We start from the raw sequence: 26,770 nt of genomic DNA, 5'->3' as shown, positions 1-26,770 counted from the left end.
TCATGTGTCACACAAGACTGTCTTACTTCGTGGGAATCACTTCTGAAGAGATGCAGGGGCTGGTCACAAAAGGCCAGGCTCACCCAGAGCAGAGCTATACCTCAGATTGTCACTTATTACCCTAAAATGGGACAGTGTGTGAGATGTGGTTTTGGATCTCAAGCAGCCAAGAGGTTTTTACTCTGTTTTAAGTGGTTGGAAGAAGGGCTGGTGAGTGTGGAATTTTTAAATCCCTAGAACTCTGAGGCCAAGGGATCCTCTCCTCCAGGACCTGTCACTGCTGTATGAGTGGCCTCCAGGGAAACAGTATGGATGGCATGAGTCAGGCAGGCCCAAATAACATGACTTCTTGTCCAGCACCCTCCTTAAAAAGAGGGTGCTGGACAACCATGGCAAACAGAGTCCTTACTGTAAACTTTAGAGAAAACAGCATTCTGCATTTGGGACATTCGCCCCTTAAATGCATGTAGAATCCATAAACAGTCCTTCTGGGTGGCTCAAAAGACAGAGGCAGAAGAGGAGCAGTAAGCACTAGGGATCAGTGGACAGGACATATTAAGGCAAGGTGGGCTGTGCAGGAGTGAGGGTGTGTGTGCTCACACATATGCGTCACAGTAAGTGTGTCACTTCCCAAGCAGGCAAGAGAATGAGGAGGTGTTCTGAAGAGCAGGGCCGTTCCTGAAAACAGCTTTTAAATCCTTGGAGGAGCACCTGTTCACTTTCCACAGCAGGTCTTTTCTCATCTCATGAATCACCGCCATCTCCATCCTTCAGCATTGAAACCTAGAGATAGTTTATATTTTTCTAGTTGAGAATCTCCTTGGTGTTGCCCTCTGTAGCTGAGATGTCACAATAAGAAATCAGGCTGTTATTTACTGAGAATCTTCAGGTGCATAAATTTAATCTAATTGTGGTACTCTGAAAAATGTATCTAGAGGCCCTTGGGTACACTTTTAATTTAAACAAAAAGCATTATTCTAGCCTCTCTTAATAACTACAAAGTACCTAAATAAATTTGTTACTTTCCTCCTGTAGTATTACATGTAACTCAATCTCTCTTATCTCCTCTACTCTCATTTATTGTTTTAATTTCTCATCTGTGAAATTTTTCAATTTATCTTCTGTGCCCTAGCAAACAAATAGCAAATACAGACCCTAGTTGTCCCTGGCTGTGTCTGTGTAGCTACAGGGATGGGAGGCCACGGAGTTACTCAGGGACTCTGTGCAGAGAGGACAGGGGACATGGTAAACTACTGCGATGGGCTAAGACCCTGCCTCGCGGGGTCCTCTGTCTGGTGTGTCCCCCGCAAGGGATGATGTTGCAGATAATGACTGATTTGGTTACCAGCATCAAAGACCAAGGATGCAAACTCACAACCCCACGTTCCTTTATAGACCCATTAAAGATCTGTCACCTGTGACTTCGTTTCAATCTTGTTGGGCTATTTTTACTTCTGGTGAATGAGCAGGACTTCCCTGTACAATGAGTTTGCTGACTTTGCAGTGTTCCTCCTGGACCTGTGACCTGGGTGAGCGGAGCGACTGGCTTCACCACTCAGGTTCACATGAACACCTCAACTTGCCTCTCTTCTCTCAGTTTGACACAACAGGAGTCATCTGGAAATAACTGGGATTGCCTCAATTTACCTGTACAGATATGGTCACCCAGTCTCTCATTGTTTGCTGTTCGCTGTTGAAAATTTTTATGTACAGGATGGTTGTAGGAAGATGTTTTACTTGGAGAATCCAGATAAATAAAAATCTGGTCAGTTCCAAAAGGTTTTGGGTTTAATTTTGTCTTTTTAAAAGGTTATTTAATTTATTATGAAGAATCTCAAAATATAATGCGTAATGAGGAAATATCACATTTAAATATACAGTTATCTTGGAATTTCCCTCCATCTGCTAACAGTTCTAAGGAGGGTTTTAATGCTCAAAGCTTTAGTAAACCAGACCTCTTTAAGGTCTTTTCTTTATCTACCTCAGCCTTTTTTCTTGTCTCTGCAAATGCACTCATAGGCTATACTGAGCTGCTTATTTATAATTCTTGGAAAAAAGTATACTTCTCATATCTCTGTGTCTTTGTACATGTTGTTCCTTTTGCTTAGAATTTCTTTTGTCATGTGTCAAATAGAACAGTTCAAAATCCAACCTCTTTGTGAGGACTTATTTCAGATTATTTGACTTCACATCAATTACTTCTTAAACTGTAATATCGTAGACCTTTGTTTGCAACTTTATTTAAGAGTTTGTTGTAATTATTATTATTATTTTTTTTTTTTTTGTATTTTCATCTACCTGCTTAAACCTCTGTTTCTGCCAGAGCAGGGACTGCTTCTTCTTAGCTACAGCAACCTAACATACTCTGGATCAGAATAGTAATGGAATGAATATTTGTTAAAATTATGAGATAGTGGGAAAATAAATGATGGAATTTAATGGTTAAACGATTCTTATAAACAAACTGGCTTACATAGATACACACTGACACATAACACAATTATACAAATGCTACAATACATACATATGTATGGACCATACAGATACACACCAGACTAGTCACTCTTCACCTACACACACACACACACACACACACACACACACACACAACCAATAAACTAAAGACCTAAGCAGAAACTGAAGAAAGTTAAAGGCATGACTTCTCTGCCTCACAGAAGCATCTGTTTGTATCTTTTTTGTATTCGTGCCCTTGATCAATGTTCTTTCTTGTCTGACAGTCAAGAATACTTAGTGCCACTTTTCTCCAGGTACATCAACCTCAATTCTTCACAAAAGAATTTAACTATTACTAGCTAGAATGTGGTTGTTCTACTTCAGAGGAGTGTTAGGATATCTTCAGGTGTGCAATACTAGAATGCTAAGTGGAAAAAAAAACACATGGGATGCTTATCTTCCTTTTTTGGAATACTAAATAAAATTTTCAGGAAAACGAGGCTTGTAATTGATTTTTCCATAATATCCCAATGTGTAACATTATTTGGCAATCTGTCAGTCAGTTTTCAATTTTAGTGACAGTTTTCACATTCAAGCCAATTTCGATTAATTTGTTAGAATCAGTTAAAGAAACATGGCATCAGATCCTTGAGTTAAATCAAGATGCATGGTATCTCTTACTTTCACTTATCTTGTCATTTTAGGAGGAAAAATGTGATCATTTGTCTGGCACTGTTATGTAAACACATACACTCAGTAATGGTCCCATTATCCTCAAAATAGTCATGCTTTGTTTTTCAAGGGTTTTTTTCCCCCTCGTTAACAGTTGTTCCATTATTTTATTAGTGTCCAAAATGAGACCTCATAGACAATGATGATCATAGAATAATGGAAATTAGAGATGGAAATAACAGATTAGGTCTCCTTGTCTGTTTCCTAGGGCTAATGTTCTTGTCAGTCTGCAGCTCAGTGCTTTAGCCTCTCTTGTTCTAAGTGACACCAGTGTGTGGGGGGAACCATTTCCCTAGAGTCCCTTGTCTACAGCCCAGGACTGTCTCCACACACAGCCAGAGGGAATGATGAAAGTCTGCACAATTACAAAGTGAACTCAGGCCCACCCTGGCAAGATCTGTCTACAAGACTAGGGATATGGAAGCTTAGGTGATTAACCTCCAAATTCAATCACTGCAAAAAAGCCAGGCGGGATCATTCTGGGCAAAAGTAAAATGATATTTTGTAGTTGTTTTCAGGCAAGAGATAAAGATAGAGAGGTGGTATCTATCACTCTTGGAGTATGTCACTCAGTAAGTAATCATGGGCAACTCATGCTTTTAGCCATCATATAAGCTAAAAAATGCTGGCTCCAAAAATGCAAATATTTCGGGGATTAAAATAGGCAAATACACGGAATTCAAATAGCAAACAGGATTCTTTGCTGATATCCCACTTGATACATATTTGCCAAGTCTCTGCCCTTCTCACCAATCTTTAAATAATAACAGACCATCTTATATGTATTTGCCTTTCTATGTACACCTTCCTCTAAATTCTGTGGGCTGCCTCTATGATATGATCTCAAATTCGGTTGAAACTGAGCAATCCTTCATTTTCACTAATAGAAAAATTTCATGGCATTTTGACTTCCGCAAGCTTCCTGACCTGTGACTAGGATTTCCTTTCCCTAACTCCATGCTCTCTTGTCCTTATCCCTCAACTTCAACCTGTTTCAGAACATTTACCCTCTTCTAACATCTATGGGCATCTATCACGTTTTGACTAGTCATCGGCTGGCTAAGTCCTCAGAGTTGAGTTCTTTTATCCCCTTATCATAAATCACTCCCTGGGGCTCTTCAATCATTTTTATTGCTCCTCTCCAAACCCTCGCCCATTTGTCACCATATTTATTGCTTGGAGAGTCCAGCACTACATTCTATATTCTAGGTTTGGCCTCATAGAATTGTACAGAAAGGGCTGATCATCAACCTCAGCAATGTGAGTCCTCCACGGTACAGTCTGAAATGATGCTTGTTAATTTTTCCCGCTTTTCAGACTACAAACACATATCTAATGCTCAGTCCTAATAATCACTCAAGATGCCTTTTGCGTTGATTTCTTCCTAGTTTTCCCTGTTCCATAGATTTTTATTACTAATTAGCATTTATTGATCTATTTCTCCTCCTTCACCACCCATCTAATGCAAACAGCAAATTATGGGCATCCAAAACAAGGCACAATGTTGTCTTTAAAAAGTAACCTAAGACATGATAGCAATGATGCCTGCTCAGCAACATGGATGTAATTAACAACATTGGATTGTAAACTTAAAAATAGTAAATTTTATGTATGTCTTATCACAGTAAAAACATTCAAAAATGTAAAAAATGAAGATAAGAAAAGGAATAGGAGAGGTAAGAATTTTGTTCCAGTCCTGCATGCTTTGGGCGAAAGCAAAGAGCTCACAGAGATGGTAACTGGGGATCAGGCAAACGTACTCTCACTCCTGGCAGAGCGCTCCCCCAGTCTCTGCCCTTCACCCTTGGGTACAGTGCTAGGGAGAGCAAGCTTCTGCTCACCTCCATCTTGCAAAGCTCCTCACGGCCAGGGAGGGCTACCCTAGAGTCTGTGTGGCTTCACGTGTCTCCAGTAAAATCGTCAGCTAAGTTCTGCCAGCAGAATCTGCCTGGCTGGTGGCAGTGTGAAAAGGAAGAGAGGGACAGCTTGATTTTCAGATCTCAGCTGGAGGCAGCGGGGCTGTGAGCCAGAGGTAAATGGAGAGAAAGACGATCCATACGTCAATGGGATGGCATAAAAGTAGAAAGGCACAGTGACATTTTTACCAATTCACTGTCCAGAATATAACCACCCATTAACTCTGTTCCTCTATGCAGTGTTGATCCACGTCGTGTGTGGTAAGGGAGCAGTGACATGGGAAGCAGCAAACTTGCCATCCCTTCACTTACCCCTGGTTTGTCCCCCATTCATTCCGAATGCAAAGGTGCTTGTGGACTGGATCCTTCATGTAGCCTTCATAGCAGAGGCATTCCCCTTAGAAGCAGGATAGGAAGGAAGAAAGAGAAACATGAGTGAATTAACATGTCTGTGTTTGAGAAAAAGAACATGAAATGGTCAGAATCCAATGGCAGCATGATGAGACAATACATCCCATTAGGTTACATATGCTTTTTGTGGATGAAGACACCTGCCAGTCTCTGGATTTCTAGTACACGTCAGTTTTCTCGGTGGAAAAATCTAATGCCTAAAAAAGCACCTGTTCTGCAATCACTATAAGCACCAGTACTTTGAGAAGGGACTTTTTAATCTTTCTTTTCTCAGTGCCCATTATACTACAAGGTACTGAGTAGGTGGTTGATAAATATTTAAAGATTGCATAGGTGAGTATTTTTATTGCATCAAATATTTCTAAGAATCTTAAAAAGTAGGTATTACCAGCTCGATTAGGCTGATGGAGGAACATTAAGACTTGGAAAATGGGAGGAATTGTTGGCAGCTTGTCAGTGGCAGGGTTGATATATGAACCTATCTTTGTTTCACTCCAGAACTTTTTTCCCCATCACACCATACTGCAAGCCCACAGAGCAACTCCACATTTGGAGGAGGCCCTATATACCTCTCATAGTTTTATGGGGGGATCTGGGTTTAGCTTACAAGTAAAAATGAACTAATTACTTTGGAACTGACAAACAAAAGGCTCTGTATTTGTTAAGGATGTTACTATTCATTATCATTAGCTCCTCGATTGTCATACCAAGAGGTCTATGAAACTTCTAGAACTGCACATAAAACTATGTGTATAAAGCAGGATTCCATAGCATTCATCTGATTTACAAGTGAAAAAAGATTAGCAGTCATTGCTCAGTTTAGCGCTCATCTTAAGGAAAATTGATGTTGCTTCCTTGTTTTAATAATTTCTTATGCAATGATACTTTTCCCCAAACTACTGAAACCAGTTAACCTGAAGCCCTAGTTTTCATTCCCTCAATAGCTGGTTGTTTAATGTAGAACCTGGAATTAGTAACTGACAAAGGTACCATGCCTTAAGTAACAGTCTCACAGTCCTGGGGGAGGGCGGGGAAAGGAATATCAAAAAAATTATAATGTGTTACATACATGTACCAACTCCTCAAAATGAATGTAAACACTATGTACTACAAACATATACTAATGAAGATAAAAATTTAAAAATAAATAAAATTAATGAACAAATAAGAAAAATAAAAAAAAGACAATAGGCATATAGTCATTCTTGCTCCCAAGAGAGAGACACTGCAAAAGGACATAAATTAAATAATAGCTTTCAGTGCTATTTTCTCTTTCCAAAGATAAAACCCAATAAAAATGAAGTAAAATGGCCTTACTGCTGAGAAAGGACTGGATAGTCTGAGACAGGAGTTTATGTTGGGATATTAGCTCAAGTATTCATTTCAAGACTGACCTGCAAACTGTTCTCCATCAGGGTTTCATTACCACATCATAGTCACTTTCCTCCCCCATGTCTGCTTAGCTCAAAGTAAAACAAATAACTTCTTAATTTGTGAAAACTCCCCAGAAAGTACTGGAGATCAGCACTTTGTGTTCTACATGGCAAATTCTGGCTTCTATAACACAGCCTGTTGTAGAACCTACTGATCCACAATCCACCCAAATTTACTGACTTCACTGAGCCTCAGCTATATCTAGAAATGGTCAGGGAATGAGAGTCAAGCATAGGAAGATACAGTTCGAAATTAGGTGGGTGGTAACCAGCCTTGTCATGAAAGCTGTCTGTCAGAGGGAGTGATAAAAGGAAGCACAGCAGAGAGAAAAGAAGGAAAGTGCTGGGAGCCTGGTTTCATACCTTGTCAAGTCCAAAGAAAACATGGAACTCAGACTATAAGCTGTATGGAACAGGGTCACGGTTAGTTTCCTCCTTAAGAATAGGCTTTTCATAAATACTATGGGCAATGGAAAAATAAATAAATAGATAAGTTAAAGCATTTGCCCTAACTTTATAGAAAATATTATCAAACCCCCTCTCCAGATACAGATATCTCAGTCAATTAATGGATCATGGGCTCAAACAAACTTCTCCATTGGGGGAAAAAATATTTTCTTCATTGTCCTGTGGTCGATTAGGCATGACTGTGATGTTACAAAACAAGAATAATCCCAGGACTGTGTCACGCCCGTCACTCTAATTCTTGATAGTCTTTCTTGGACACCTTACCTAGAACTATGGATTAATAAAAGGATTGGAAAAAGAAGAATCCTCTTCCATAATTGATATCTAATTACAGCAAAAAGACAAATAGAGTAACAACTCCAGCATTCAAGCAGGATTTTATTTTCCTAAAAACAGCAGTACCTACCATTTGTATAGTGCATTTACCTCTTCAAATTGTCTTTGCAGCCATTATCTCCTTATGAGACTTCAATCACCCTTCACCACGTAGGGACACACAGCTGATAATACATAAAGCTTTCTTCCATATAATGATACACACAGTCTCATGTAAAAGAAGCAGAAATTTCCAACCACAACAAACTAGGGTTTGAGGATATTCAAATTTGCCTCTCAACAGATCCTCATTTTCAGAAATCCCCAAACTTCCTTCTTCTGTATTCTTCCTCAAAACCAGTTTGACCATCTACACCGAAAGGAGTTCAGATTTGATGAGCAAAGTTACTATGGCAACCAACTGCTAAATCTTGACTTTAAGAGGGGTTTTGTGCAAGCACAGGCTCCCACTGTTAGCTGTGAATTTTAAAGACCCCACAAGGGTGTTGGATGCCCTCCTAAGCTAGAAGTGTTACAGTTTCCGCATCTGCTGTGACAGATGGCAGTGAACACATGAGCACTGACTCTGTGATGGGGTATGTAGGAATCCAATGAAGAGACTTGTCATGGTCACAGAGAAGCACCCAGCCAGGATCCTAGTATACGCTGCAGGAGGCACTTAGTCAACCACACTGTCAGAGACAAGCTCTCAAGATACAGTGCTACACTTGCTTTGCACTTGGTGCCCTGAGAAAAAATGCTTTGCATGGTATACACTGCCTGTGTGTCATGGCCAGTGCCTTCAGTCATTTCCCATTCTACTAAGGCGTAATCCTATCCAAGGATTAAAGAAAGACCTGGAAGCCGAGGTTTCTCAGGCATGACTGGAATCACCACCAGCTCGTCACAAAGTAAACACAGATGGAGGCCAAAATCCCTGACTCATCTTTCTGCTTCAGGTAGAAGTTGGAACTTATTAAATGGAATTGGAGGGGCTTCATCAATAAATGACAGACAACAACTCCTGGAAAGGAGACAGAAGGAGCCCTGTGATAGTTCATCCTAAAGAATGGTACTGTAAGGAGCTGGGGATTTAGCTCAGCAGCATAAGCACCTGCATTACAAGCACTCAGTCGTGAGTTTGATTCCTGGCACCGATAAAAAGGAAAAAGACAAAAAAAAAATTATGCTGTAATGGAGTCACAAAAGTGAGCTTGGAATGAATCGGCAATTCAGGTTCAGGAGTATGATAAGGACTGGGCTTGCCTATCAAACTGGGCTCTAAAACACCCAGGGAAGGTTACAGAAAGAGGCAGTAGCTCAGAGAAGGCAAACGGTAGAGTACCGGCTAGTCTGGAAACACCGTCCACTACTCGTCAGCCAGTTTAGGATCTGGACTATGGAAAAACTTGGGGCAGAAAAGATTTCAGTGAACATCTTGGACAGAGATTAAAAATGGATTTAACTTGGAAGTCAATGCTACTTGCATATCCATAAATTTTATATAGCTTAAAAATGGTAATGAGGGTCAATGGTCATAACTGATGACGATTTGACATTAAGCAGGTATATAAAGTCTGCACACTGCCCAGATGGCAGACGGAAGGTCAAGAAAAGAGAGGGGAGAAATGTTACTGAAATCAGATCGTCTCTGAGGGCTGCAGCTCTCTGAGGTCTCTAGGGAGGGCAATAATTCTAAGCCTTCCACCCTGTTTCTTCTGCAAGGTGAGCAGCAGGAGAAGAGTTGCAAAATGATCAGAAGTGAGAGTTCCAGTGTGAAGCAGCCTGACTTTAAAGTCTAGAAAGGTTATTAACAAGGCAAATGCTCTTGGACCAGTTCATTCATGCCTCTATAAAATGGATTAAAAATAGCATGTGTTCATAGCATTCTTATGAAGCTTCGATTATATAAAGTAAGTAAAGCACAGTGATTGATACACAGTGAGCTCTCTATAAACATTACCTATCCTTATTTTTACTGAAAACCATTTTTCTAGGCACTTCACACTGGTTTCTCTGATCCAGCAGAGTAGTGGGGAGATGGACCACAATACGGTTTTTGAAGTTGTCAAAAGGCTGAAACTGATCCACCTGCATTCTGAGTCACCAAACAATCAAATTCTAGGTCACAACTCGGAATAAGTTGAGATCTGCTAGAAGGTCGCAGTGCTCAGCAGATCGAAAACGGCAGACAAACTTTTGGGTATACTCCTGACATTTCTCAGGCACACCGGCATTCATCAGAAGATCTGTGAATCTTTCATGACTGTAAATAATTATCTAGTCCTATTGTATTCCAAGCATCGAACTAAGAGCCGCAGATACATCCCATCCTTCTTAGCTAGAACTTTGCTGGAATGCAAATACAGAGGGAGGTGGGGATGGAAAGCAGACCAGCTCCAGTTCCTTCAGCATCTCTTAGTACATCTTTAGATCTGGGTGGGAAGCATATGAAAAGGAAGTGCTGCAAGACTTGTCCTTTCTGTCTTTGTCTTTTCTAATTTCTGGGTATATTTGTTGTCTATCGCCAGTAAAATATTGACACAAACTTAGTGGTTTAAAACAACATCATTTATTATCTTATCATTCTGGAGAACAGAAGTCTGATGAAGATTTAAGGGGGTTAAAATCAAAGTCTACAGAGCTATGTTAGTTGTTGGAGGCTCTCGGGATGTCGGTTTCCTTGCCTTTCCATCTCTGGAGGCTGCCAGTGTTTCTTGGTTCACTCCCCTTTTCCCCCTTCTTCAAGCCTGCAGTTGCTGACCTAGTCCTTCTCACATCAGGTCACTCTGAATTCCTCTTCTCCCTTCCTCTCGTACTTTGAGGACCATTGGGACTACATAGGAGCCACCCAGATAATCTTCCTAAAATGCAGTTGTTTGGCAGTCTCTGTTCCACATGCAACTGCCATGGTCTTTTGCCAGGCAACACGACATATTCAGAGATTCTCCAGATTAGGATGTGCACAGCTTTAGGAACTGATTTTTCTGTCTCCCACACTTGATATTTCGGAGCGCCATGCACGTGATGGGTAAATACAGGCTTAGATCTGGGACACTTTTAGGGAGAATGCCTGAGAAGCCTTCCAAGCACTGGAGGCTGCTCCTTTGCAGCAACTGAGCATCTGTGTTTGTGTGTGTGCGTGCGCACGTGTGTGTGAAAAAGTATATATGTACATTTGCACAGATCTTTACATCCATATGGGTAGACCCTTCAGCACGGCTTGGAAAGCACATGTCCCAACACTTTGACATTTCCAAGTAAGCTAGCTGGAGGATTGCAAAAATAATGTCGACTTGACTTGAAGCCAATTCCCACACTCAGCTCTTTGGAGAAGGCTCTAGGATGGAGTGTGGGAGGCGATAAAGTTTCTTACTGATGAGCGTGTGGGATGACCACATCATTCCATGTGCAGAAAGAAGAAGGGAGGGGGTAGGGGGGACTTTCCAATTCCAGCATTAATGAAAATAAAAGTCTCTGCAGCACATTTCTCGGCTGCTACCAAAAATGAAGATGTTGCACCTTAATTCTGCTGTGGGGCTTGGATTCTTATTTTTAGTCTCCTTCCTATATGGCTTTCCAGTTAGAAGTTCATAAGTTGTCATGATACTGGAGAACCATTTCAGGGGACGGCCTCCCACTGCCACTGTTAGTTTTCAGTTAAGTATTAGGAACAAGACATCTGGGAGGGACTGAAGGGCTGATGCAGCAGCTTCTTCACACGGGAATTCTCTGTAATCGCTGTTGCTTCAGAACTTCTGAGTGACAAATGTCGGATCTGACATGTCTGAGGAAATTAAACATCCTTTTGTAATCCCACTTCTGTTCTGAATTCACAATAGATTAACCACAGACTCTCACTTTAGGTAGCTGTGGGACTTTGGGTAAATCTAGTAATTTCTAGAGGAATTCAAGTGTTGATGTGAAGAAAGGAGACAGTTCTCAAAGCAAACAACACCGCTCTCTTCTTCTTTCCACATATATGTAATTGTAATTGCTTCTTTTTCTTTAAAACCCAAATGGAAGCATCCCAGGATGTCTCCAGCATCTTCTCTGGAGATCATGCTTCTCTCAGAGGAGAATTTAACAGCTACAATTGTCCCAAATCTTCCTAATCTGAACCAGCTGGAGAATGAGGGTACCAGAGACTAGCTTAGTTGCTCAGAGAGACCCCACCTCTGAGATGATCTCTTTTTAATATCTTCAGAGCACACTAGCTTTGGGCATGGTGCACAGCCCATCTGTTTGGTTTGGTGTTTGCCTGAGCGTGGGAGGAGCAGCAAGTAAGCACAGCCTCAGACATCAGATGTTTAAAATGCTGTACTTTCTCTTCCATATGGGGACCTAGAATCTCTGTGATGGGCCCACGTTAACTTTAAAACCTAAGAACATGAACTTTAGATGTCACAGTTACCTGATACTTTCCCACAGAGATTTAGTGATGGATTACAATGAAGTAGGGACTAAAGAGCTTAGACTCAAACAACGGTTGAGAGCCCTCCAGCTCAGTGCCTGAAGAGTGTGTGTGTGTGTGTGTGTGTGAGAGAGAGAGAGAGAGAGAGAGAGAGAGAGACAGAGAGAGAGAGAGAGAGAGAGAGACAGAGAGAGAGACAGAGAGAGAGAGAGACAGAGACAGAGACAGAGACACAGAGAGTTGGAGGCTACACGTGGTATAAAGTGCTTAAAAGCTTGGTCCTTGATTTGAGCAACATTTTGCTTAGAGGTCTCAGATATTTTATCTCAGAAATTCTCTCTTTGTTTAAGGCATCATACTACTTCTCTGTGAAATACTGATCTGTGGCACTTAGTCTAATAGAAACAGGCCTTTGTGAAGACTACTCTAGATGAAGCCGTCCTGGGATGAAAGTACACAACAATCTGGAATAACAGATCTAGGCTACTGGACTTGCTTGAGCTTTAGGAGCACAGTGAAGCTCCTTTATGCCAGGCCTGAATCCAGGCTTTCACTCAGAAATGCTCAAGCCCCGTTTATGATAGAATAGAGTTCACGGTGTCTATCCTCTTTATTTGTGCAGTAATCTTTATCTTGATCTAAGTCTTATCTGAAAAACAAAAAACTTGCCACATCCCCCACAAATATCACATAAAATGATGCTCATTTTAAGGTTATTTACAAACAGTAAAATTTTAGAGCATTCTAAATGTCAAATAATAGAGGACTATTTAAGTGAGCTATGACAGAGACATACGAAGAAATATCAAATGAGCTCGAAATTGAGGTTGTGGATGTAGCTTAGTGATGGAATTCTTGCCTAGTATGTAAAAGGTCCTGGTTTGACCCCTAGTACTGCCAAAAATAAATTATATTTCTGAGGATGATTTTGGAAAACCCTTATAAGGGAATATTGAGTGAATGAAAACAGGAAAAAGCTAGTAGACTTATGCTCCAAGGAAGCATTTAAAAATCATAAATAGAGAGAAAATTGGAAAGGAGGATATGAAAATTTTACAATTGATTTATCCAGGAGATAGAAAGATAGATGGCTATAATTTGTTTCTATGCACTTTTGGAGTATCGAAGTAAATTCTCCAATAACATGCATTAATTTTATGTGATAAAGTGTCTAGCCCTGTGGCTAGACTGGATGGATGACAACTGGGCTCTGAAGGTCGTTTAGGACTGGACTTTTGGACTGGGCCTTGAGTTAGGATCCTGCTGAGTCTTCTAGATGATGTCTGCATATTTTATGCTTGGTGGTCCAACCACACACTGGCAGCTTGCATGTTTTAGGTTTAGATGGCAATGGGCTGTGGCATTGAGGGGGAGGTTCTGAGTTCCAAGGAAGTGACTGCAAGAGGCACAATCTCTCTGACAGTTACCCGCTGCCCGGTGCTCCTGCCTACCAGTTTCGGGGTCACATTGGTGTTCACAGGGATCCAGGAGCCGCCGGGCACAGAGGTCCATGGCCCAGGGCCCACTGGAGTTCTGTTGAGAGAAGAGAACCACTTGGGCAGGGTTCAGCCAGTCACTGGCATCCAGCTGGCTCCCCTCCAGCAGGATGAAGCGGCTCCCTGCAGGGCGACAGAGAGGAAGCAGGTCTGCATATGCACATGCAATAAACACACACAAGCCACCAAAGACAGAGTAAGTCCCCGTCCAAGACCACTACTCCCCAGTCCTGGTCTGTCACTAGCACCAGAGCAAGGAATCAGCAGATGGAGTTTTGGACATCACATGGACTGCCGTGAGGCCAGGGCCATTAGGCCTTTCAGCCATATCATCCCTTGCCTGCTGTGACCCAGCCCATCTTGCCAGAGTGTTCCTAAGGGATACAGGGACAGAGAAGCTCTGTGACGGCCGTGGCATGGTTCCATCAGCCCCAGCCACAGGCACTGGCACTCATCCAAAGAAAGGGGATTCGCTGCCTGTCTTCACTTGCCATGAAATAGCAGGCCCTCTTGCACTGCAAACAGTCCCCTCCTGTGTTTAGCCTTACAGCAACGAAAGAAGAGACATTAACAAGTCAATTAGGTGCAGTGGGTTTAAATGATTCAGGAACTCTCAGAATCTATATTATTCTCTCATTATATCGGGGTCCCCCTGGAAGAAAGTAAAGTGTTACTTCCAAATTTTAGGCTGATAGCAAGTTCTTGCAATTAGGAACTTTTCACCAGGGCTAAGTAGCCCAAAAGCATGGCTAATCCTTAAACACCTCTACTTCTACATTTTTTCTTTCTCAAAGGCTGAGAGAAACTTAGTACTTCCTATCAGTAGCCAGTGTGTTTTCTATTTCTCTACAAAGACAGGGGCTTAATTTAAACAAAAATAGAATGTGTATGGAGAAAAAGAAGTGGTACATTTACTTCTTTATAACCTGCTTTCTTAGTTTGATTGCAAGCAACTCAACCTTTTCCTAAATCTTATCTAGCTGAGTTTATTTCCCCTCACACTATAGTAATAGGAAACAGTGATTCTTGGGCTTCTCTGTCTTTTGTTCAACATGGAAGCCTTATTCTTTGGTGGGGGTGTACATACTTGGAAGAATGAGCTTACCATCAGCAATCAGGTGCTCGGGGACATGGAGGGTTATTTTGACAACAAGAGGACAGTTGACGTGAGAGGTGCAGACAAGGCCAATGACACAGCTGGTGATGCTGATTAAAGTCAAGGTGGTCTTATTCACAGGACTTCTGGGAGAACCCACTGAAAGTGAAAAAAATAAACAAGGCATGTAGGTCAAAATCTTGGCATTGAAAATCCAACATGGCCTTTGGTTGTCCATTCTGGAAAACAAAGAAGGCAGATAAACTTAACCTAAATGTTTCGGTTGCATGACCTCAGTGACCTTCATCCTCACAGGCATCATGTCATCAGTTGGAATAGGAGAGAATTTGGCCAACCTTGACCCTCATGGTCAATAAGGGTGAGCCAAGTGAAAGTCCCCCGCATCCTTCAAGTTCATGGGAGAAGTTATAAAAGAGTCATCTTTCTCTTTACTTGGCTTGCCTAGGCAAGCATGCTTTAGCCCCACAGGGCATTTCCATAGTTGCCCACAGACGACGCCCTAACTGAGGGCTGTAAGACCTGGGTAACAGTCACAACTGAGGTGAAGCTTCTGGTGTCAGAAGGAGCTGCAGCTTATTCTATGATGGAGAGTTCTGACAGGGGACTCTTGCTGTGTGGGGCCTCAACTGAAGAGAACCGAGTAATGCACTCTGGATGAATGGATGGAGCAGACCAGAAAGCTCCACACCTTCCTGTCATCATGGAAGAGAACGATCATTGCTGGGGAAAGAGAAGCACTCTAGCAAGTGAAGACAGGGATGGGAATGGAGGGATTTGGCTTTTGTTTAGTTTGTTTTGGAGTTGTTGTCACAAGAGGCCGACAGAAAGAATCAAATGCTAGTAAGCAGAATCAATGTGGGAAAGTTAGAAAGCAAGGTAGCACCATGTGGAGATCTTTGAGGGGTGCTCTTATGTTCTGTGTTAATATTTATTACTTATTATTAAGATGAAGCTCAAGCAAGTCTAGCAGCCTCTGCTTCCCCTGACCTTTCTTGGAACTCTTCTAGGCCAGCTAGTGTCTTTGCAGAACAGAGTCTATCTCCACACACTTACAGATCTCGAGCCCCGCCCTCTCTGAGCAGCAGATCCATCACCAACACATCTGTTAGGCACTAAAATACAGCCCTTCCACAACTGGACTCACCATCTTCTCTCGGGCCCAACTCCCTCTTATTTCTGTTACCCAGCAAATGGCACTGGTGTCTAGTTAGTTTCTTAAATCAAAAACCTGCATTATGTCTAACACTTCCCTCTTGCTCACAAGTCACACCCTTATACCACCGATGCCATTAACTCTATTTTTCTTTTTCTGGTGGGTCTATAATGTCTCTCATCTCCATTCTTTCTCTCCCTGCTTACCCTCACTGTCATCTTCTACAGGGGCTGTGGGCAGCAACCTCAGCTGCTCTCACCGGATCTTCACACTGTCCTAAAGGGGCGCTTTGCAAAGCAGAGCTGACAGGGTGATGCTCTTTGAAATCTCCCAGTGACACTGCATGAAATGGCAGGCCCAAGCCAGTCACGTCCATGTACAGCCTGACTTCTGTTGTTTCACTTTCTAAGCAATCGACAAATTTGCACCTTAAACTTCATTCTAGGAACTATTGGTTGCTGCCTCCCTCAACCACCGCTTTTTATGTCTCAGTGTCTTTGCGCACATTATTGCTTCCTCCACAGAAGGCCATTTTGTCACCTTGTCATCCCGGTATACACCTAATCTTCAAGTTTTGCTCAAACAACGCCTCCCTGTAAACACTTCCCTGAAACCTTCAAGAACAGATTCTCACTCATTCCTCGTTCTTCTGGTCCTTGTATGCCCTGCTGTCACAGCTCTTATCACACGGGTCCTCCCTGTTTACAGACAATTGCCATTGTTATCATGTGACTGCAATCAACTGCTATTGATCTTCTTGTCTCTCCCTTCGGTCTGCATCATTAACTAATAAACCAGCATCTCCACCTGGCTTGGAAACTGCAGTGGCTCCCCGTTTGCTACAGAAGCAGGTGCAAACTTAGCAACATGGTACATATACGGTTCCTTGGCCTCTTCCCTACAATGCTGGTGTGCTTCTCTTTCTGCTTGGTCTAAAGCTCCTGTACTGAACTACTTCCATTTCCATGAAAACATTATGTTTTTATGCCTTCAAGGCTTTGTGGGTGCTATTTTCTTCTACTGAAATGTTCTTATCCTAGGCTCCTCTTTCATGAAATCCTTTACAAAGCATACAACACAGTTCTAATTATTTTCTTCTTTGTTGTCTCCTATTGCTGCTAGGTAGAATTTACTGTTCTCTTTTCTTAGTGCTCATTTTACTTTATTTATACCACTAAATGCAGTCTTATCAGCCTCCTATGTTTTTATGTTTCTACCACTGATCATGAAGCCTGTCCTATAGCAGGTAGGTTTAAAAGGTTGTTGCTAGCTGGATTGATATATCCAGTCCAATTAAATAAATGCAAACACCCACAATAGATGAAATCCTTTTTTAGGCTCTTTGGAGAATCCATTAGGCATGTTCCACCTCTAAGAGGCTTACAGTCTAGTTAATAATAGTAAGTAGGTGATGTACTTGCAAAGCTTGCTATTCAAAGAAACAGTTTCATGCTGTAAAGAGGCTCATTCTACTTCATTACTAAGGATTTCTATAAACAAAATTTTATGAAAGCAGGACAACCTGCTTGGACAGTGCCTAGGTTGCATGGGACTGGGTTCAGTTTCTGTGCTATGTAGTGAAGATCAAGGGGTAGGAGACACCTTCATCCACCGTCCCACCTCAGGGAAACTAAGGTTTCTGGAGTGAGGCTACCCTGAGACCCTCCCCCAATCTCTTTAGGAAAATGGCAAAAAATCCTTACTGCTGATGACAGTGAAGTCTACAAAGCCTGAAACTAGAATTAGAAAGCTTTTCTCCAGTCTCTGGAAAGAGCATCCTCTGTATGAAGCGAATTTAAGTGGACACAGGGCAGAGCCAATATGTGCTTCCTTTTTGGGAGCTGGTTAAGTACCAGCTGGGGAATGTGTTGCTAAAAGCCACATAAAGGGACCTCCAGGACACCCTGAGACCTCTGAACATGCACACTCTGGAAGCTGGGGGCTGCACTGTGGAGAAGCAGCAATAGGGACTTCACAGTGGGGTCTTCCCCCCAGACCCCATAAATCTTAATATAATTTAATCCTGACAGAAGCTCTACACACAACGCACTGTTAACCCCCTTGGTACACAAGGGAACCAAGGCGCAGACAAGTTGTTGCACTTATCTAGTATCAAGCAGCAAGTGAACGGGGAACCTTATTGGTGTCTGAACACAGAAATCTTGCAGAGACGATGGTGACACCAGTAAAGTCACAGATGGTGACAGCTACATCAGCCATCTGTCATTTACTAGCATCACCATGGAGTGGCCCCTACATTGGCTGCAGGAAAGACAGCTTCATCAGTGTTAATGAGCATGGACCAGCTCTCTGAACTCTGCCAGAAGAGGGGGCTGGAGGCCTAGGTCCTAAAATCTTGCTGGGTGAGAGCCAGACCTAGATCATTCTTTAACTATTGCGTCCCCACGTTCCCACTCCACATCCCTGCCAAGCTCAATTTCAAGCCCAGGGTTGGTGAGTAAGCAAGGCATACAAATAGTTCCCGTTCTTTTTCACGTATAACATATTATCAACTTTATTTCTTGTGTCTGAACTGCGAAAATACAACTGCTGAGGCTTCCAGAGCCTGAAGGAACTGAGAGTGCTCTGACCAGGAAATAGCCTTTCCAACAACTTGAGTACTTGTTTGAGAGTGTCATTATCTGGGAGGGATGATTCTCTGAAAATTTCCACTCTAAGTTCCTCTTTCTTCCTTAAGAGGAAACACCAGTTGTGGTCCAAGCTTTCGCCCTGCACCAACTGGCTTTCACTCACAGAGCCCCAGTGTAGGCCCTTCCTTCCCCTACTAAATATCTTCCCGTCCCTCTTCCCTTCCTACCTCGACTGCGCCTCCGGCTGCGAGAGGGATCCGTGTAGAAGGTCAGCTGAGGGTCATTTTCCGCCTCTGTGCTAGAGTCTCCTTCGGGGTTCAAGAAGGCAGAACCAGCTGGAATGAAAAGAAGCATGGCAGAAACAACAGATTCAGTGGTATCTTCAAGGCACCTAGCCCCTGGGTAAGTTCAGCAGAGAAAGCTACAAAAATAACAGTGCATTAACTAATAGCCTGAAGCCAAGGGAACGGGGGCTTCCTGAGAAGTAGATTTTTTGGCGACGTAGACCTTGTCACAGCAATCACCAGAGCTCTACTCCCCACCCTGCCTGGGTGTCACACTGCCCAGGGGCATTGCTGGCATCTATCTGCCAGCAAGGACCCCCAGTGTGGAAGATGGAAGAAAAGGAAATTTCCATTATAGATTAGCATGCTGATGGTAGAGAATGAATTTGTGTCATGGCAGCAAAGAATATCATACATTTGTGCTTTTTTCTGCTTTTTGTAATTAATATATATTTAATGCAAATGAGAGAATGGAGAAAATATATTAGAATGTGTAAGAGAACAAATCTGGTTACTAGAAATACTCTAAATCAGAAAGCAACTCTATTAACATTTAAAATATATATTTTTCTGATCAGAAACAGAAAAGGGTTTTTAATTCCTCCTTTAGATGGCACAATTTTGTACATTATCTTTTATAACACCATTTTTTCCATTTAATAGATGGGTGGGAAACTTCCCATGTTATCAAATATAGATTCGTATTACCATTTTAAAGGACTGCATGATAAGCTATTGGACAGAGGAGGGATGTACATGGCAGTGAATCCATTCCCTGCTCGTGAACTTATAGCTCAACATTTCAACAATGTTGTGATAAAGTGTCTTTTACACACATCCTTGTATTCTTGTCCAGTTCTTTCCTAAGCATACATTCTTGTTGGTAAAAGAGCTTGATCAGAAGGTTTGTATATTTACATTTTTCAATAAGTAGCCTTTAATTGGTATAGTTAGTGGTGAGTGTGTGGGTGACCATGGTGAATGTTCTTGCCTCTGCTCAATTCAGGAATCCAACTGTGAGCCCTAACATCAGACAAGGATACCTCTGGCTTTGTTGTTGATCCGCTTTCTCTGGCTACTGGAGGTGTGAGACAGCAGGGTGGCCTGTTGGTGGTTGGAGTCCACAGGACTGGTGGCAATGATATTATCTTTATACTTGTTCATCAGTGAGAGTTTGGCATTGTCACTTCCTGCAAAAGGAAGAGTCGAGACAAAAACTGTAAGAGAAAAGCTCAAAGAAAGAGAGCAAGGAAATCTTTATGAACCAAGTAAAACATAAGGAACCTTTAATGTGAGAGACTGGCAGAAATTAAAATTCTCCTCTGATTTCTAGGGGCTACAAAGTTATGGGAGAAGGAATGAAGTAAGAGGATTACAATTGGAAATCCAATTCAACTAATTCCTTATCAATAACATTACTACTTGCTGCCCTTTGGCTAGATACAGATTGTAGATTTCTTTCTTTTGGGCAACACAGAGTTTTAAAAGAATTTGAATTTGAATTTGTGTGCACTCAGGCAGAATATGCCTCTCCTTCGCCTGGTCTGCACCATTCCCTATTGTCTGATCTCCAGCTGCTGCACATATTTATGCAATCTGTCTGCCCCCTGAAGTCATCTAAGTGTGTAACCTTGTGTACAGTATCCATAATTGGTGCCCTTAGCGCTGTGCCAGGTGCTGTGGGGCACATGAGAGCTACTGAAGACATGCCCCACCTCCACTCTCAGGCATAGACTTACCAGGATTTTAGTATCACGAAAACAAATATTCAGATAGGCCCTCGCCTGAATAGCAAACAGAATTTTCATTTTCCTCTGTGTGATTTCACTTTTTGGTGCCCCACCAAAAGTCTGAATATCTTAAACAGCACGGGGTAAAAACTCATTTTTCTCAAAGGTAACTGCACAGTGTTTTAAAGGATCACTGTCAAGGATTTATCTATGGGGAAGTGTTTGTTCACAGAACATGGAATTTGAAGAGAGACAGGTGGGCTACTGTAGAAGAAAAGTACGGTTTTTCTCTCTTTCCATTTATTTTTACCTTGAATTTGTTCTGATGGATTAAATCCAAGTCGCTTCCCCTCAGTGTCTCCAAAGATACACAAAGCATTGAGATCTGATACCTTGATTGCATTCCTTCAATTTCTTTGAACACATAAATCCTTTGTAGAGACCACAGAGGCAAAGACAAGATAACACAACTAAAACACCCCAGGTCCAACTCTTAGATGTCAGTGGAAAAAACCAAAAAAAACAGTGTAGTCCCTTCCACTTCATTAGAGAATTAAATTGCCTATGCAAATCTATGATAGGCAAAAAAAGTCAACACATGTTGATTTTTCTTACAATCCTCTTACTTCCCAGAGGGTTGCTTATTACATCCTACACAGGCTGTAACTCACTCCTCTGCTGGATGTAAAGAAATCCCAGCTTCCAGTGCATGACGGAAGTAGAAAGGCTCTGATTTTACACTGTTCTACTGATTTTCTAGATTAGAAAACAGCCCAGTCATTCCAGGAAACAGGTTTGTCCTCCTAGGGAAGGGCACTGGCACATCCCTTAATGCCCCCCTCCCCTGCATTCCCTGAGACAAAAAGAGGACTAAGCAAGTGGCCCTTCCACCATCCCACCTGGCGTGAGGTCCATCCCTGCCTTCTCATTGCAGCCCTGCAAGGAGTCCAGCGTGCGTGTGACCTGGCTGGCGAAATCCTCCCCTCCATTCATGCATTCCCTCTGCAGGTGGTGGCGCAGGTCCGTGATGTCATACTCATAGCCATCCAGGATGGGTGTCTCTCGGATGCTCAGGGTACCACTGGAGTTGTGGCCCTGCACGCGGGCATTGCGCAGACTCTCCCGCCCATGGCCACCAATCAGCACAGAAGGAATGTAGTGAATCTCGTTGGCTGCCTCAGCACTGGCACTCTTCTGCGGTTGGGGGACGCGGCGGCGTTTGCACCAGCGTCGTCGTGTGTACAGGATCATCACCAGGCACAAGATGGACAGCAGCAGAGCGATCATACCACCCTGGGAAAAGAGGACAGCGTGTGGATATGGCAAGATGGCCAACTATTCCCGAATAGAGTCCTTGCCCTGCCCCTTCTGACACCACCATTTATCACTCATCCATTAATCCATCCATTCAGATGGACTGAAGATTTATAGTATACATCATTCAGCAGTGAAGGGACACTATTCTGTGATCAGCGTTTAACACTAGAGAAAAGTGGAAATGCTAAGGTCAGCGCACCATTCCAAGGGATCAAGTTGGTTCTGGCTTATCAAACAATTTGAAGGGAAAGAAACCTGTATGTTAGAGGTGTAGAGGATTTCAGGTGTAGAGGAGAGAAATCTGCTCCATGGAAAGTTGTTTCAGGCCTTTGTGAAAGTTGTATCAGGTGGCCTCTAGTTTCATCCTGTGACACACCGAACCATTATTCTGAGGTTCATCCAAACTCTGGATCCACAGAGACTAAAACCCATAGAGACTAAATCTCAGATTTCTCATCTGTATGATGGAGAAGATGCCCACCATGGTTGTAAGAATTATATTAGGTAACTATATGAAATGCCCAGCATAATACATCACACACAATCAAGACTGTTCTCAGCTTAACCTTCAGTGTCTCCAACTGAGTAACTGGCCCAGCAGAAAAGCTATCCACAAAGACAAAGAGTTCACATGCATCAGGAATTTTCCACCAAATGTGGGGAAAGATATGCCATTTGAATGTGACTTTGTGAATTACAACTTTCTGAAAACGCTCCTTGGTCTTGTTACCACTGGAGGGAAGGGACTGAGGCTCGTGGTCTAGGTTCAGGCTGGCAGAGGAGTTTGTCTTCTGAGTCATCCAGGGCTCAAAGGCCACCAGCTCAGAGGCTACTGCTTACAAGCCAGGATACAATTCAGGCAAGAAAGCAGTTCACAGACACTGAATACCTTACCCCGACATCCATCCAAGGTAGAGTTTGGAGGAAGCAAGTGTCTTCAAGCCCACATCCGCACAGCACTAAGCAGTCATAAATCTTCCTGCACACAACCTGCATTCTCTCCCTTTATTTTGGTCAATATCCCTTCAAGCCTATTTCATTACGCTGGGGTGAGCCAAATGGTTCTCCTCTCAACCTTGAGCTTCAGTCACTGCCAATCTGCTTTACAGCTGTTAGTTCAGGATACCCACCACTCAATGATGGGTCAAGAGTATTCCATCAAACACATCAAAGGTCTCACAGTAATTAGATTTTGGATTTATAAAGTTCCTCTTGCACTTATTCTCCCTCTCCTACCATCTCTGTGAGCTAAGTCACACACACACACACACACACACACACACACACACACACACACTTTTAAACAGGAAGCACAGAAGAGCAGAGACATGAAGCAACACAGTGAGGTGCCAAGTGACCAGCCACATCATGCGCTTGTTGAGGACATGTAGAACCTTCTGCTTTTCAATTTTTCTTTACCTGCAAAATTTTTCCTCTAGGTGCAATCTCTTATCCAAATGCATAGAAAGAGTAAATGTGTGCAAGTTACACTGGGTGAGAGCACAAAGCCAAGTATTCTAGGTTCTCCTAGCTAAATGCTATCTTCTCTTCCATCCATACTGGTGGCCCTGCAAATATACACAGGGTTCTTGAGTCCCAGGAAACCTGGACTAGAAGACACAGACCATCAACAGTGTCTAACCAAGCCATGCACCGATCTACACACGTGTATGTCAAACCTGGGAGTTTTAAGCAGGACCCTATCTCAGAGTCATACCAGCTATCCCTTCTCTCACCCCAAATTGGAACTGCAACGACAGGTAATTAAGCCACACAGAAGGAATAACTTCTTGGCTGAGAGAAGTTGTCAGACATTGAATTAGGCTAGCAAAACCAGAGGTAATTTTATTCCCTAAAGAGCCATGAGAGAATCATAAACATCAGTCTTGGAGGAATAGTTTAAACGCCATCTTTCCAGCTCACAGAGGGGTTCTCAGGAGCCCCTTTCACCTTCCCTCTCTAATTTTACTTTTAGGTGATTGCAATAGGGTTAGGCTAAGATCCAGGCCATATATTCATCCCTCATATGCACAGTAATAAATCAAGACAGATCATTACTGGGTGTTTACACTGTATCAGACATTTGTTTAGACTGTTTTTTTCCTTTTAATTTTAAGAGGTGGGATCCATTATTACCCAATTTTACATTTGAAAATACTGAGGGCCAAAAGGTAAATAAGTTGCCCAAGGTCATACAATAAATGATGAGCAGGAATGGGCTAGGACCACAGTGGCTTCTCATCTGCAAGGCTCTATCTTAACAGTAGTCTATAGCCATAGTCACCTTGAATGAGCTTTGCTCTCCAAAGACGTAGAAGCCTGGCATTTACTTCAGAATTTATAGGAGATGGATGATTTCACCAAGATGTGTTCTCCCTTCCTGAAGAAGTCAGTCAAGTACATATCTCCTTGACAGTGGGTCAAAGGGGCACCATCCTACACAAAAGGCCTTTCTTGACACACCCATCAGCATTCAAATTCAAGGTTAGTTGGCAGGGAAAAAAACCTTAATATTTCAAATTCTCCAAGTTAGAATAAGATTATGTGCATCACACATCACTACATGCCTGGAAGAAATTATTAGGCCCTCAATTTAGCTGAATTTCAGTAACGAGTTTGTGCTGTCTTCCAGCTTAGAGACTGACTAAAAATCCCTAGGCTCTGCCTCCTCCTTTTCTGATGAAGAAACCAAAGCCAAAGAGAAACCTCATTAGACAGTGGGGGAAGAGCTCGAGTCCCAGATCATTCCCACAGGTTCTCTCAGGCGGCCATTTTGTTAAAGTTCATCTACAATTCCTGTTGGCATGATTGGAGCCCAAGTGCTCATTTAAAAATATCTTATGTTTATTTTTCTAAAAACATAACTTATGGAAAGAAAGCTGATGTACAAGTTTTGTTTTCCTAAGCCAGTGTATTTAGCTTGTCTCATTTTGCTTTAGTGAAATGTTTCCTCTGCTGGAGGCAGTGACTCTTGACGACCTCAGCTTTTGAGTAATCAGTTCACAGTAACAAGCTCCAGTCAGTAGGTGAAACTCAGAATGGGCATATAACAAAGTGTTCTCAGGTCCTCAACTGTTGGCATTGTTTTTCTGCTTTTATAACCAAATTAGTGACAGGTGTCACAACATTTCACAATGACTTATTAACTAGTGGTTATTAGACAAATATGCATATTTAATATCATGCAATATTAATACATAATTATATTTAATAATATCTAAGTAAATATTATTAAGATCACAACACACAAATACCTCTAAAGTACCAATTTTCCCTAGCCAGTAAGTAGACAGAAAGCAGGAGAAATATATAAGCCCTCCGCCTTAGTAGGGCAGTGTAGGTCTAGTTACCTTGGCAACTGTCCTTTGATAGTAGGGACTTGGAAATCCAGTCATGTTTAATTATTATTACATTCTCATGATAAGCCACAGTTCTTTGACACATTCATGCCATTAACCCTTCTATTTGCATAGACACTTTTAAAGCAGTTTTCAACGATGGTCATGGATTGTCCGAGGCTATTTCTTTCAAAGAATGTAATGAAACAAAGAACAGGCAAATAAAAATGGAAAAAAGAAAATCATATGCCAAAGGCTGGAGCTAAGATGTTTCCAATAAATAAGTTAAAAGAGAAAGTTAAGATGCAGATACTTTACATGATGCGAGAAAGTTTATGCGGAGGAACAAACTTTCTCTGGCTGTCCAATTCCAAATGGACTTCTACATGTAGTTCACACAGGAATGCAGTGCTTAGCCTGGGCAAGATCACTGCAGGAGGCTTTCCAATGAGCCTGTGGGAGGTCTCTGCATGCAATACCTTGCTCTGTATTTCCCAACATCTAGCCGTGTTCAGAGTGTATTCTTCATTTATTTGTGTTGACTTCACTTCTTAGGGCATTGAAAACCAAAACCAAACTACTAGTCCACATCTGGATTCAGGTGATGAGTGAAACAATTCAAACTATGAACATTAAAAAAATAAAAAACTGCCTATCGGCAACAGTATTGTTTTACTCTGTATTCATCCTTGCATGAGTTTTCCGATTATTCTATTGATTTTTCTCCAAACTGTTAACATTTTGTAACTAAAAGTGCTTTTGGGGTATATGAGAACTCCAGATCTATTAACAAACTTCTTGCCAAAAAAGTGGCATTTTAAGATATATTTTTCTTTAAAAAAATCAATAAATCATTTCTACTGGCCTTAATAGACATCAAATAAATGCAATCAGCTTTTATTTTATTATGAAATTGACATTTTCAGCACTTACCTAAGAGAGTAATATGAGGCTTGTCAGATAATTCGTAGATTTTAGAATTTTTATGTAACATGTTTTATATAAAATTAATGGCGATTGTCCAGGGATAGAAAATTCTAGGCACATCTCCTTTTTATGCTCCTCCCGGCCCTCTAGTCCAACCACAAGTCTGCCTCACTGTGTGACGTGTACATTCACCCTGGGCCTGGGCCTGCCATCCTTCCTCAACTGACTCCAGCTCACCCTTCAAAGTCTGATCAACAACACAGCCTCCACCATCTCTTCTCTAATTTTATTGCACTGATAGAACCTTTGATAAAACTCTAACCACAGAGACCTTTTAATCTTTGATTTGCTTGCTTATCTCATCTACTAGACTATAGACTTCATAAGAATCCGATGCATGTCTTACAGCTCTAGTGTCAATCAAAACACCTGACATAAACCAGAGAGGGCCCGTAACTGTGGAATGAAGGAAAGCAGGGAGAAAGGAAAGGAGGAAGAAAGGAAAAGACAGAGGACTCATCATTTTTAATATACTCCATGAGGATGCGTTCTATGTGTCTGAAAGCTAAGCTTATATACGTACAGTGCTTGTATGATCCTTATTCACTCACTACTAAGTTATTTAACAAATGTCTTCTGATACAGAAGTTATAAATGCATTTTTCTAGTGGTCA

The 26,770-nt window shown here is 41.9% G+C and overlaps 1 protein-coding gene across 2 annotated transcripts in view; it reads right to left on the bottom strand.

Moving 5' to 3' along the window:
* Astn1 (astrotactin 1) overlaps positions 1 to 26,770 on the bottom strand; it is a 289,853-nt gene that overhangs the window by 140,167 nt on the left and 122,916 nt on the right. Inside the window, exons 3-8 of one of the 2 annotated variants that reach the window (XM_063239802.1) lie at positions 21,414 to 21,807; positions 19,828 to 19,974; positions 18,728 to 18,835; positions 14,745 to 14,894; positions 13,571 to 13,762; positions 5,415 to 5,499 (exon numbers count right to left, since the gene is read on the bottom strand). In XM_063239802.1, coding sequence (XP_063095872.1) covers positions 5,415 to 5,499; positions 13,571 to 13,762; positions 14,745 to 14,894; positions 18,728 to 18,835; positions 19,828 to 19,974; positions 21,414 to 21,807 — 1,076 coding nt within the window. The remainder of the gene's footprint in view (positions 1 to 5,414; positions 5,500 to 13,570; positions 13,763 to 14,744; positions 14,895 to 18,727; positions 18,836 to 19,827; positions 19,975 to 21,413; positions 21,808 to 26,770) is intronic. The other variant, XM_063239803.1, reaches the window with a different exon arrangement.

Source organism: Cavia porcellus, unplaced genomic scaffold (genome assembly GCF_034190915.1).
Source record: "Cavia porcellus strain 051 isolate PalLab524CR breed Dunkin Hartley unplaced genomic scaffold, mCavPor4.1 scaffold_29, whole genome shotgun sequence".
Taxonomy (NCBI): domain Eukaryota; kingdom Metazoa; phylum Chordata; class Mammalia; order Rodentia; family Caviidae; genus Cavia; species Cavia porcellus.
This window is presented reverse-complemented; position numbering and strand designations above follow the sequence as displayed.